The 14175-nt window shown below is 32.0% G+C and overlaps 1 protein-coding gene across 2 annotated transcripts in view; it reads right to left on the minus strand.

The window, feature by feature from the left end:
* Positions 1–778: 778 nt before the first annotated feature.
* The window catches only part of LOC129002037 (uncharacterized), a 56942-nt gene continuing 43545 nt past the window's right edge, over positions 779–14175 (minus strand). Inside the window, exons 4-7 of one of the 2 annotated variants that reach the window (XM_054429543.1) lie at positions 11307–11403; positions 4009–4183; positions 2239–2335; positions 779–892 (exon numbers count right to left, since the gene is read on the minus strand). In XM_054429543.1, coding sequence (XP_054285518.1) covers positions 11319–11403 — 85 coding nt within the window. In that variant the 3' untranslated portion in view covers positions 779–892; positions 2239–2335; positions 4009–4183; positions 11307–11318. Of the gene's footprint in view, positions 893–2238; positions 2336–4008; positions 4184–11304; positions 11404–11990; positions 12163–14175 lie in introns of those variants that run through there. The other variant, XM_054429545.1, reaches the window with a different exon arrangement.

Raw genomic sequence — 14175 nt, forward strand, 5'->3', positions numbered from 1 at the left:
ATTAAATAAATAATAAATCATCAAAAATATAGCTCAGATCAAAATGAAGTGCATTATGTTTATGTTTATGTTTTATAGTAATGTATGTAAATTAAATTGAATTTTGCTTGGTCAACAAAACTTTTTAATTTGCCAGATAGAGAATGAAAGGTTTAAAAAAAATATACTTACTGTAGGCTAATTAAAAATAAATGTGTTGGCTCCTGTTTGAAAATAAAAGTAACTAATAACTAACTAAAACCCAAAATAAAGCTCTAAGCATGAAATAAATATGTTTTTTATGACAACTATCCATTTCATGGTAGACTACAATCATTTTGAGAAATGTATGGGTTTCGAATAGGTATTTTACTTAAACATTATCTTTGTCGAATGCCTACAAACTAATCGTAAGGTAGCTTTGTAAGGTAAGGGAGGAAGGTAGGGCAATATCATCAGACTTGGTATCGGAAGTCTAGTGCCCTAAACGCAAATATCTTAACTAAATCAATAGTTTAATTTTTACTAAAAGCAAATTTAATTTAAAAGCCTCTAATAAAAAAAAACTTGAATATTATTATTATTGCAGGAAATGCTAAATAGAGCTTACTCCTTGTTTAAATGGACAACATATAATAGACCTAACACAGTACGGAACTGTATTTATAGCTTTAGTAAACTGTAATGAGAAAAAAATAAAACAAATTTATTCCTCTACACCTATATTTGATTATAAACTAATTGAGAAATTATCTTTATGAGAGAAGTTTTGACAATGGAAATCAAACAAAGAAAAAGTGCACCAAACATTATATATTTTTAAGATATTTCCATAAGTTTAAATTAAAATTTTTACAGTTATTAATCACGAGGAACATCTCCAGCAGCGAGTGTTGATGGCTGTCTGTTTGACCTGAAAAACAGAAATTAAAGATATTTTGTTGTCTCAATAAAACTGATGTTTTGCAGTATTTTTTTAAGTTGTCATATAGGTATTCTCGCAATAAATTATGTGACTTTGACAAATATATGGATTATAATTTCCATTTGATCTTAAAATACTGATTATTCGATGTGATAAATGTTGTGTTTTGAAATATCGCTCTGTGTGTGAGCCAATTAATTGCAAAACAACTATAGGTACGGTGTTCCAAATTAATTAATTAGGCCTAAGTAATTTCTTTGATTAGGTTTCCAAACAAATTCAGAAAATAGTCTGATTGGAATTTTGCCGCCGAAATGAGTCTTGCGCGGCCGACGCTAGGATCGCCTGCATGGTGGCAGCACTACTCTATCTCATTCAGTAAACTGACTTGGCCGCGCGTTTTCTAGATAGTCTACCTCAAGATGCATGGAGTAATAGTGCACTTTTACTCCATACATCTTGAGTCTACCTAGCTGCCGATTTTGCAAGAAATGAGACATTAAAGGTAAAAAAATTGCTGCATCCAATACCACTTGTTAGGTATCTGCGTTGCGCTGATATAATCTTAATAAATTAATAACTTGTAATAAAAATAAGAAAGAGCTTTTAATGGACTGTATTGTGTATATTTTGAAAAAGAATGAATACAACAGATGTTAATTAAATCAGCACCAAAACAAATGTTATAGAGGAAACAAGCAAAGAGTATCAAACACCACTGTACCATATACATGTAGCTTTTCTCACACTCAGTGGGGTCTTGACTCAATATATAACTAAAATTGAAATCTAATTGATTTGACCTGCATAATTGACATTGACTTGATATGATACTCTCCATGCACAGGCCTGAGGCCCACGTGGACAGGCAAATGTGAGGTAAAAAGGTTAAATAATCCTTGAATTTAACTGGTTCTATTAATATGTCACAGGTATGGTAAATGTTTTTATTAATATAGTTAGAATAATCTAAATGGCATTTTCATTAAGTACGATAGCCAAACTAACAGAAGAACTGTGTACAGTTTCAATGGAAACCTAAATACAGGGTGTCTATATAACTCTTAGGTTTGACATATACATATCTCAAAAGATTGGAAATATGAAGTTAATTTCTCAATAACAAACAGTTCAACTCATATAGGCCTACCAATTGTAAATTTTTGGTCATTATTTTTGGCAACGCTGTGGCATATAAAATTTGAAAATATCTAGAGTTGCAATGAGCCAGAAAATGGTGCTAGTAAATGGGGAGTTATTTTATAGACACCCTTTACTCATAATAATTTCTTATTAATCACAAAGAAATAATTAAAATTAAATTGAAAAAATACCTCTTCATCAATCTGGGCGTGGCTTGCTGCAGCCACTTCTTGACTGAATTTCTCATATCCTCCGTCGATGCTTCTCGATGCTTTCGCCTGACAGCATCTATAAATCAGAAAAAGGTATAGATCAGAAATCGGTTCACTAACTTCAATTGTAATAAATTTTGGAAATGATTAATTAAATAAATCACACCCATCAACGTGTACTGAACATACAAAGAAAAGAGTAAAGTATCAGAGCAGAAATACCCCTGAAGCAGCAAACCTGCAGACTAAGGGAATATCAATTAGTCTTAAATTGGATTTATGCAAAAATATTTCCATAAAGCATATTAGCATATTTTCCCAATTTAAGTAAAGTTAAAGATCTAACTAATACTTAGGTTTGCTATTATGGGGAATGTACAAATACGTTTTTTGAACAAATGTTGATATTAAGGTGAAGTAGTAGGGGTTAGGGATGGAAATTATCGTTGTTTTCCGGCAACGGTTGTAACGATAACGCAGCTGCCCAATAACGTGTTGCGGCAATACTTAAAATATTCGTCATGACGAGAAACCTTGCGCAAAACTATCCATATTTTTCATAAATTGCCCTTTAAGGTCATAATTGCTTTCTAAAGGGAACTTTCCATATACTTAATGCTAAACATACTTCAGCTGTTCTAATTTTGTATGTTGTTATTTCAATTTATTACCTTATTAAAATCTGGTGTGATATTTTGTTTGTAATGCTGTAATCTGTTTTGTTTGTTTCAGCTTAACTTAACCAATCAATAATTTTATGAATACTTATGAAGTCAAACGGGTTGAAGCCTGTGGGTAACAGCTAGTTTTAATAACGCTTGCCAACTCGTTGCTGCTAAAATCATTCCCTAATATGAAGCATAGGTATAAGATTTAAGATAGGCAAGTCATTCAATTTCATTAGACTTGTGTATCATGCAAAGTGAAGTGGGTTACCAGCTTAATACTACCATATGTACTACATGTGTGGTCATTCAGTGAAAATAATAGAATTTACACAAAAATGTTTCTAGGCCTTCAACTTAAGTTTTGGACTCACAATAAATCAAATACACCCGCTGCAGCAAACCTGCAAAGTGCAAACTAATCGAATTACCATTTGCCTGGATTGATTTTCAATTAATCTATTAAATTAACATTTATATTTAACGAGTACCTAGGTTAGCTGCTACAGGGAAACTAACAGTGTGTGCTTTTATTAAATCATCAATAGCTTATTATGAAATAAATAAATCCACCAAGTTTGATCAAAATATATCCATAAACAAGCCAACTACAACATTTTAAAAATTGTCCATACGAATTACATAGGATTTTTAAATTAATTTTTCTTTTTTTTCTCCCTAACCAATCACCGTACAAAAACAATTTTGATATACTACATTATTTGTTTTTTAAGCTCTTTAAAAAGGTCTGGAAAAAATTTTAAACATGAGAAACCCTTATTTGTAACCCATAAACCCCATATGAAACGATCATGCTGGTTCACGAACTCATTCAAGTTAATCCCGCCTTAAACCTTCAAACCAATTTTTATCAAAACCGGACAAAAATTACTCATGTTATCGTCTGGACGGACACACACACACATAATATATATTATATGTGTATATAAATTTGAACGAATGGTGTTTTTGGCTTCTGGGGACATAAAAATGAAAAATATCTGAAAAAAGACAATTCTTGAACCTTCTAAACTACATTCTTGCAAATTATCAATCAAGTAAAAATATCATAAAAAATGCTTACCAAACATCGAGCAACACGTTTTAGTTCCTAGGAACTTCCTCTTGAGGGGGAAGTTTCCCATTCTCTTCCCTATAAGGGAAAACATTTCTGCAGCCTCGTCCACTAATGTTCCTTTTAGTATATTGACCATCAAACAATGTGAATCTTTCCCTCCGATTGTAGACATTACATTCACCTGAAAATAAAATGTATCAGTTACTTGATGAAACATTCTAGTAGGCCTATCCATTTTAATGTTAAGCTGACCAAATCTATTTAATTTTTAATTGTTAGGGTAACTTCTGCACAAAACATTTTAAATCCTACCCTAGTGTCCAGGCTTTAGCGAAGAAAGAATTGATGGAATCTCATTTAGAATAAATGGCATCACAAAACTGACACTGACACAGTCTTTCATCCTCTAATTTGCATAAAATGACTTTTTTGCAACACAATTGAATTAAAACACAGAATAATCTTACATATATAATACGCTAAGCCGATTTTTGTGAATAGAACTCCTCGCTCATTTTTGGACCGATTTTGATGATTAAAGTGTCAATAAAATTGCCCTGATCTGTAGTTTTGCAAAAGTTTTTAGTTTTTTGACATCTTTATTAGTTTGGGCAGGATCTTCCATCAAAGTTGGATTTTCTCCAATAAGATTAACATGGGGGAATCTAAATATTTAATTGGAAACTTTATCTCCACTAATTTGAGAGAACGGCTGGGCGTAGAAACTTGGTAGAGGTGTCCAAAGAGAGGTCTTGGTCTGTAGATGAGTTATCAAAAGAAAAACGAAGTAAATTCACTTAGGGCTCTGCCCCAGAAGCCTTTAAAGATCCTGGACTAACATGGGAGGCCTGTCTTAGAATGACTGGTATAAAATTACAATTATTTCAAGATATTGACATGCATTTGTTCATAGAAAGTGCAATCAGAGGAGGAGTCAGTATGATTTCCACACGTTACGCTAAAGCCAATAATAGATATATGGGTGAACATTATGATCCCAATAAAGAGAGTGTGTATTTAATATATTTAGACTGTAACTCACTATACTCTACAGCAATGTGCGAGCCACTGCCCGTGGATGGATTTCGTTGGACTAATGAGATTGACTACAAAATATACAAAAATAATCAAAATGATGAGTTTGGATACATTTTAGAAGTTGATTTAAAATATGATAAAAGTTTACATGATTTACATAATGACTATCCATTAGCACCTGAGAAAATGAATGGAAAATGAATACACAATTTAAATGACAAAACTAAATATATTTTACATTATAAAGCATTACAAAAATATGAGGAATTGGGTTTGATTGTTACAAAATACCACAGAATTTTAAAATTTAGACAATCAAAATGGCTTGCACCCTATATTAATTTTAATATTGAAAAACGAAAATGGGCTAAAAATGGTTTTGAAAAAGACTTTTACAAATTGTTAAATAATAGTCTCTTTGGTCGAACAATTATGAATCAACGCAAGTTTCGTGATATATATCTCAAGGATGAGTCGGTATTAACAAAATATGTCACTAATCCAAGGTTTGACTGTAGCAAAAAGTTCGATAACAATTTGCATGCTATACATTTGAATAAATTAGTTGTAAAGTTTAATAAACCTATATATTTAGGCATGACAATTTTGGATATAAGTAAAGTAATAATGTATGATTTCCACTATAATTATATGTCAAAATTTAAGAACAAAAGATTTCTAATGACAGACACTGATTCTTTAATGTATTCTATAGTTACAGAGGACTTTTACAAGGAAATAGAATATGACTTGCACTATTTTGATACCTCTGGATATAGTAAAGACCATTTCTTATACTCTGATAAAAATAAAAAAGTCACTGGCAAGTTTAAAGACGAATTAGATGGTCATATTATGTATGAATATTGTGGTTTAAGACCAAAGTTATATTCTTACATTCCTCTAAAATGGTTATATGAAGAAGACAGGCAAGCTTTAGAGGTCAAAAAAGCTAAGGGAGCTGATGGTGCCACAGTTAAACATCTCCTTAGACATCATCATTATTTGAACTGTCTTGCAACTGGGCAAGATTACTATGAGAATGTGACGAGAATTAAATCTACAAACCATCATCTTCAAACCTTAACCATGAACAAGAAAGTACTATCCTTTGTCGATGACAAGAGGTTTATTCTGGAAGATGGCATCAACACTCTTGCTCTTGGTCATTATAAAATCTAGGATCTATAAATTGTATGTGTAGATTTGTATGTGCTATTCAATGCTGCAAAATAAATGCAAATTCTAAAAAACTTCAGTCTTTCATTTATTTACCCTGATAAAATTGGTCAAACATAAATCTATATTTACCATTATTCTTTGACCTTTCTTTGTCTATTACGAAAAAGCCATATTTAGTTTTATCCCAACATTGATGACAGAGATTTTTAAATTGGTCAAATGAAAAGTCATTACCAACATGATTGTGATATACATGTTTTAAATTTAAATCATCTTGTTTTAATAATATTAGGAAATTTACATTATCACGTAAATGTTTGTGTACTTTGCTGTAAGATTGACACAAGTAAAAACAGTTAATATTTTTATGTCGACCCATTGAGAAAAATTGTGTAATATTTGGACTATATATGTCATCAAATACAACAACTGACTGTGATTTTACATCATTTGGTGTGATTTCACAGTCAGTAAATGTGTGTAATTTCACTTCATCACACAAACTAAATATTTCAATTATTTTTTTATATTTTTCTTGTTCTAAAGATTTAGATATTAAATATAAGTTTGTAAATTTTAATCCTTCCTTTCTTACAATTAAGTTATAAATTACAACCGTCTTTCCACTTCCACTTGGACCACAAATAACACATCGAATATTGGTAGGAAATAGACCCAACTTCTTTGGTATATTTTCCTTAGTATGTACTATTTTAAATTTGTGTTTTTGTTGAATAAAAGACATTTTTAATAAAAATGGTAAAAAATGATAAGAAAACATGTAAAAAGGGCAAAGGTTTATTCCTAAAGCCTTACAGGGGTCGAGGGTTATTGAATACTCTTATAAATAACCTTCCATTCCCACTTCACATACCATCATATCGGTACTGTGGACCTGGAACGAATATTTGTGAGAATCTAGCTAAAAATGTACCTCCAAAAAATAAGTTAGACTCTTATTGTAAAGAGCATGACATATTCTACATGAATAATCCCGATACCGCTGCTCGGAACAAAGCAGACATGAGATTAGCAGACTTAGCTTGGACTAGAGTAACGGCGAATGACGCAAATCTTGCTGAAAAAGCAGCAGCTTATGCCGTGACAAATTTGATGAAGGCAAAAGCAAAAATGGGAATGGGATTAAAATTTAATAAAAAAGATGGACAACTACCAGCTGTTAGAGGCCGCAAAAGACGTGCCTCACTTCCGGGGGGTGTACCTAAAAAACGAGCTAAAAAATCTAACACCAAGAGTAAAAGAGTGCGGAATAGTTAATTTAGACAGTTCATCTGGCACACACTGGACAGCATATCGTAAAAATAAAGATATTGTAATTTATTTTGACCCATTTGGGATCCAACCTCCGAAAGAAGTAATTAAATATTTTGAGGGATATAAAATCTACTATACAACCGATCAAATACAAGAAGATTTATATAGTTCTATTTGTGGAATTTTATGTTTATCATTTATATATTCTTTATAAAAATGGATTCATTTACTATAACATTTTCGGGTACAGAGCCAGAGCTAAAGTCAGTGTTCTTTCCTCCCATAGAATTAAATGATGATTATGTAATTGGATTGGTAGATTTTCAAAGTTATAATTCTATATTTAATGTTAAAAAACCTCTAAATACTTTAACATATTACAAAGTAGAGAAAATAACATTACCAAAAGGAGAGATCTCAGTTGATGATTTAAACAATTTATTAGATGGTAAACTTAAAGTTTTAATGGATAAAAATGGAGAAGCATTAATTAATACTAAAGTCAAACTTATATTCAAAGGGCTTATTCCAAAATTAAATCAACTTAAAGGCAACAAATTAACCATTGGAGAAGGTGATGATGTTTTCTTTTATGACCACAAAGCTCCAATTATAATAGAAATTTCTGAAGGTACATATGAGGTGGTTGAGCTTGCAAAGGAAATTCAAAAACAAATCCCAGAATTTTTCCTCACAGCTAATAATCAAACTATGAAAGCGTCATTACATTCTGTCCATGTGTTTGATTTTACAAAGCCTTGTTTAGGTTCTGTTTTATTGGGATTTAAAGGAGTTTCTACTTGTGGTGTTCCATTCGAATCTACAAATAAAATAAACATTAATAATGTAAATGTGATTAGAGTAAAATGTAATATTGCAAACGGATCCTATTTAAATGGCAACAAATCACACACCATACATAGCTTTTATCCAGAAGCTCCTCCTGGCTACAAAATTATTGAAGTTCTAAGAAATATTATATATTTTCCTGTAAATAAGAGAAGTTTAGATGTTGTCAGTATTACATTTGCCGATCAGCACGACAAGGCAATTGACTTTAACGGAGAAGAAACTACAATTACTTGTCATATAAAAAAGATATGAGAATTTATAAGAATTTATCTATAAGTGTACAAAATGCTAGGTTCCTAAAGTCAATAGGACTAAAGTTGAAATTTTCTATTAATAAAAATTGAAGATTTTCTAGACGTTACAGGGAAATCCCAATTCGACGATAGTGTGGTTAAAATTACAAATCACTCCTATGTTCCCCACAACACTTTGGCAATAAATAATTCTGATGAAATTCGAATATGTATTAATAATCAAGATTTGCTAACTCTCCCATGTAGGAGTTATCTGTATATTAAGGGAGAAATTGAGAATCATGATAAAGGTCATTTTATAAATAATGCATTTGCATTCTTATTTGATGAAATTAGATACGAAGTTGCAGGTAAAGAAATTGACATTGTAAGAAACCCAGGAATATCTAGTCTTATGAAAATATTGAGCTCTTACAATAAAACTACTAAATTGTCAAATGTGGCATTTGATTCTGACACGAATTTAAAAGAGTTCCATAAAGGTGGAAAGTTTAGTACATGTTTGCCATTAGAGCTGTTAATGGGTGTATTTGAGGATTTTAATAAGGTTTTAGTAAATGTCAAACAAGAATTGGTGTTGAAAAGAATTGCATATTAACAACCACTAATGCTCCAGCCAGTGGCACTGCTGATACAATTCCCAAAATTACACTTAACTCAATTCAATGGGTGATGCCACATGTGATACCATCAGATGGGGAGAAGTTACAATTACAAAAGATGTTATTGCAAAATAAGAATTTGCAAATTGCATTTAGAAGTTTAGAGCTGCATGAACTTCCATCATATCCCAATACTACAATACATACATGGTCAGTAAAGACGTCTTCCAGTTTGGAGAAGCCTAGGTATATTATATTTGGTTTCCAAACAGCTAGGGACAATAGTGCACGAAAAAGAACTGATGAATTTGATCACTGTAAATTAAAAAATCTCAAAGTATTTCTAAACTCTGAATATTATCCTTATAGTGATTTAAATCTCGACTTTGAACATGGAGATGTCTCTAAAGCTTATGAGATGTTTATGAGGTTTAGAGAGACTTACTATAATACTATCCCAGATCCTATGATTAGTAGGGCTGAGTTTATGAAGAAATGTCCACTAATTGTGATAGATTGTTCTAGACAGAATGAAACAGTGAAGGAAGGAATTGTTGATATTAAATTAGAGATTGAAACTTCAGAAAATGTGCCAGCAAATACATCTGCATATTGTTTGATAATACATGATAAAGTGTTTGAGTACAATCCTTTGTCAAATGAGATAAATAAAATGTAAATAAAAGATGAAAAACATTCAACAAGAATTGGTTGACTCTGCAAATCAAATACGAGAGAAATATAGAGCTTTAAAACGTGGCAAGTTTCTAGAGGCTGAAGAGAGGTTCCAAACATTTCAACCTTTAATTGAGCCATTACAAGAATTAAAAAAAATTGCCAAAACAGAGAGACCTCGATTGGAGATTCTCCCAATGACTCCATCTAGAATACCAGTGATACCAAGAGTACAACCATTACAACCACACACCCCACAGAAATTAGATTTTGGTCTTTTAGCATCAGACTATTTAGGAAATTACCTCAGTAAAAGTAGTATGACAGACACCACATATGGTATTAGACGAGAAGCAAATAAATTTTTTATTGGAAATAAGGAAGGAAAACATGACATGATAAAGAAGAAAATCAATTTTAAAATCAGACAATAACATTGAAAATACTTATTTGGTAGAATTCAGTAACTCCCAATAAATGTGTGTTGTTTGAAATACAATCCTTATATATAATACGTGAAGGCGATTTCTACAAAACACTACTCCTCCGTTAATAATGGACGGATTTTTACAAACGACGTGTCAAAATAAAGTATTTTTTGTGTAGACGCCCCCTTTCACCAATTCATGTAATAAAAATCCTCGGGCTTTGCCCCACAGGCCATCAAAGTTTGAGTTTCTCCCATAAGATTAACATGGGGGAATCTAAATATTTGATTGGAAACTTTGTCCCCACTAATTTGAGAGAACGGTTGGGCGTAGAAACCTGGTAGGGGTGTCCAAAGAAAGGTCTTGGTCTGTAGATGAGCTATCAAAAGAAAAACTAAGCAAAATCCCTTAGGACTCTGCCCCAGAATCCTTTAAAGATCCCTCCACAGAGTTGTTTACATTTTGGCCATGAGAATAATACTTTTAATGAAACAGCTGTTCATTTTTAAATTGTATTTCAAACAACACATATTTATTGGGAGTTGTATTCTACCAAATAAGTATTTTCCTACAGTCACCCGACAAAGTTGGCTTCCTTGTTTTACATATTACTTGAATTTTACCTTGTTAGATTTACCCACTATCGGCACAGAAAACGTACTACTATAACCCAGAATGCCAACCGCATGGTAAAAAGCATTAAGCGGTTTGAGAGAGCTTTGCCTGTCAATCCGTAGGCAGCGCCACCAGTGTTGCCATGCAATAGCATAGCAACGCTGGTGGCGCTGCCTACGGATTGACAGGCAAAGCTCTCTCAAAACACTTAATGCTTTTTACCATGCGGTTGGCATTCTGGGTTATAGTAGTACGTTTTCTGTGCTATCGGTCCCAATTACCTTGATCAAGTGAGAAATTTGTTCACACATATCACAACAAATGTAAACCAGTAAACCTAATACAATAGACAAATGTATGATTCATTACAATGCTCTACGAACCTTCTGCTAACTCTAACTCTGGCCATTTGCAGCCATGCACTGATGCACTGTTTTACTTCGAGCTCTGTGGCTTCTTTGAATCGCCTCTTGGCTGCAACTGCAACAATAATTGAAGTTAAATAGCACCCAAAGGTCATAACCAACAATATAGTACGCATATTTTGTTTATAAAAACAATTATCTTTTAAAAACACAATATAGCCTACCATGTAATTTTCATTTAACCAACAATAGATTTTTGACTGATAGTTAATTATACATCTGTAATAGGGTAAGATACTAAAATAAGTTGCCAGTATGTTTGGGTGGTGTACAGTGGGATTTTCACAGAGAATCAATTTAAAAAAAAAACTAGAAAACTTTTGTCTTACTAAGCTTGTTGTGTGTGTTGTTGTTGTGTTTGGACTTGTTTTTTGGGGTCTCAATATTGAAAATTCAATTTGAAAATTTTCCCAAACAAAAATTACATTACATATCCTAATATGGCACGTACAGGAAAATCTCAAGCTAATTTTATATAGTGCAAGTAAGTTTTAGCTGCCAACATTTTAAGTTGGTTTCACCCTTCAGTTCGATATAGTTTTACCTTCATGGCAACCTCAATCTTGTATTTTTATTTTAAAAACAATTATGTTTAGTTTTTCTCTTTAATTAACAAATCTGTGGTGTTACTATAACACTTACTGTGAACACATTTGCAGACATTAAATTTAGAAAAAGTCAATTTTTCTTTTTTTCCCACAGATTTCCCTGTATAAGAAATATTCATAGCAACCTCGTCTGCAGTGGCCCTCCTCATCATTGCATTGATGCTTTGTTTTAATTCTTTACCCCCGATATTTTCGAGCATTTTGATCTGTAACAAATTAAAAATAAATTAATTATAATAGCTAGGCCTACATAATTTTTACATAAAAAAGAATTATTTAGTGTTAACTTGTTTGATGTATAAACAAATACCCCCGCCACAGCAAACCTGCAGACTAAGCGAATTTCAACTTGTCTGATTACATATTTACTAAAATATTTCCATAAATAAGACATATTTATTCCCAATTTAAAAAACGTTAGATTTAACGAGTGCTTAGGTTTGCTGCTACGGGGAAGGTAAACAGTGTTTTTTTGACCGAACGTCAATAGTATAGAATGAAATAAATAAATGTGCTAAATTTTATCAAAATATATCCATAAACAAGTCAACTACAACAGTTTTCATTTTCTCCATAAGAATAACATGGGAATTTTAAATTTGCCCTTTTTTAAATTTTCTCCCTATCCCTTAGGCATACAACAATGCTTTAATATACTAAACTATTTATTTTTTTAAACTCTACAAAATGGCTGGGAAAGAAATTCCAAAATTTTATCTTTTTTGCGTAAAAAATGGGAAAACCCCATTTTTTCTCCATAAAACCCCACCATAAACCCCCGTTCCCATGGTCCGATCATGCTGGTTCGCGAACTCGTTCGAATAAATGTAGGTTTACACGTTTATACCAAATTTCATCGGTATAAACGGACATATATATATATAAACATATAAATATATAGGCTATATATGAATTTGAACGGATGGTGTTTTTGGCCTCTGGGGACCTCAAAACAAAAAAATAAATCGGTCCCGGGCCCAGGTCTTACCATGAGACCTACGGTAATAGCTTATTCCCTATATGGGAAATTCGCTAAAATGAAGTTGTTTTGTCTGTGTTGATGTAGAAAACAGTATGTTCTTCATAACAATTTTACCAGAGGGTTTTTAGCAGCAAACAAAAAATTACTGATTCCCAATTGTAATTAAAACTGTACATAGAAACCTTTTAAACTCTAGTCGGTTATGTGCTATATTGTATACGATAAAAGCTAAATTAACCTTGCATAGCTATTGTCAGCACTACACGGTTAAACGTGAGGTTTTCGTTTAAATGTAGTGACATGGAATACTATAACGATGATGATTGCTGTGTTTGATATTAATTCTGAGGAGGGATATAATTGTATTCCCAAACAGGCTAGACCTACCCCTGTACCAGCCACGCTCAAATTTCTGCAACTTACAAGCAGCATTAGATGATTCAGTCTTAATACTTAAAATTGTTTGTACGTTTCTTCATCATTTAAATTCTCTTCTAATTTTTCGAATGCCTTTTGATTTTCACAGGGAATATTAGTGAATGATTCTATTTTGGAAGTTCTATTTGTTGTTAGTTCATCTACTGTCTTCTTGACCAAATCTAATTTTTCTTCCATTCTTTCCTGTCGCTCCATAATCTCTCTAATTTGGTCTTGAATTTGATGGAGAATTGTATTAGACGAGAAGCAAATAAATTTTTTATTGGAAATAAGGAAGTTGAAATTGCTAATAATGATGTTACAGTTGCAAATAAAACCTACAAGGGAACAAAAGGTTTGTGGGAATTGTTAACTTTAAAAGAACCTGAAGATTATGCTCAGGTTGATTTGCAAAATTATAAAGAGATTTTGGAAGCTACAAATGGACATTTAAAGAGTTACAAAGATGGTGCACCAATTTCAAGAAATAAACATACTAAATATCTTAATATAATTAAACCTCTATTTAGATCTGTTGGTGAAGGTTTGAGGCAAGTGACTGGTAATAAAAGAGACTATATTTATTGGGATGATCCTAATGAGCTTGTAGATAGGTTAAGACTTCTATGGCTAAGTCGCCAAGCTGGTAACTCGGGAGTGGATAATGAAATAGATTCCATTATTGAGGAATTGAGAGAAAGTGGAATTATTTATTAAATAAAAATATGTTTATAGATAAATTTTATCGTTTATGTAATCCATATAATAAACCTGCAGAACCTAGGGCGGCTCATGAACCTACTTTAAATTTAAAAGACGA

The sequence above is a fragment of the Macrosteles quadrilineatus genome, unplaced genomic scaffold (genome assembly GCF_028750875.1).
Source record: "Macrosteles quadrilineatus isolate MER2022 unplaced genomic scaffold, UCM_ALF_1.0 Scaffold_9__3_contigs__length_116548681, whole genome shotgun sequence".
Classification (NCBI taxonomy): Eukaryota; Metazoa; Arthropoda; class Insecta; order Hemiptera; family Cicadellidae; genus Macrosteles; species Macrosteles quadrilineatus.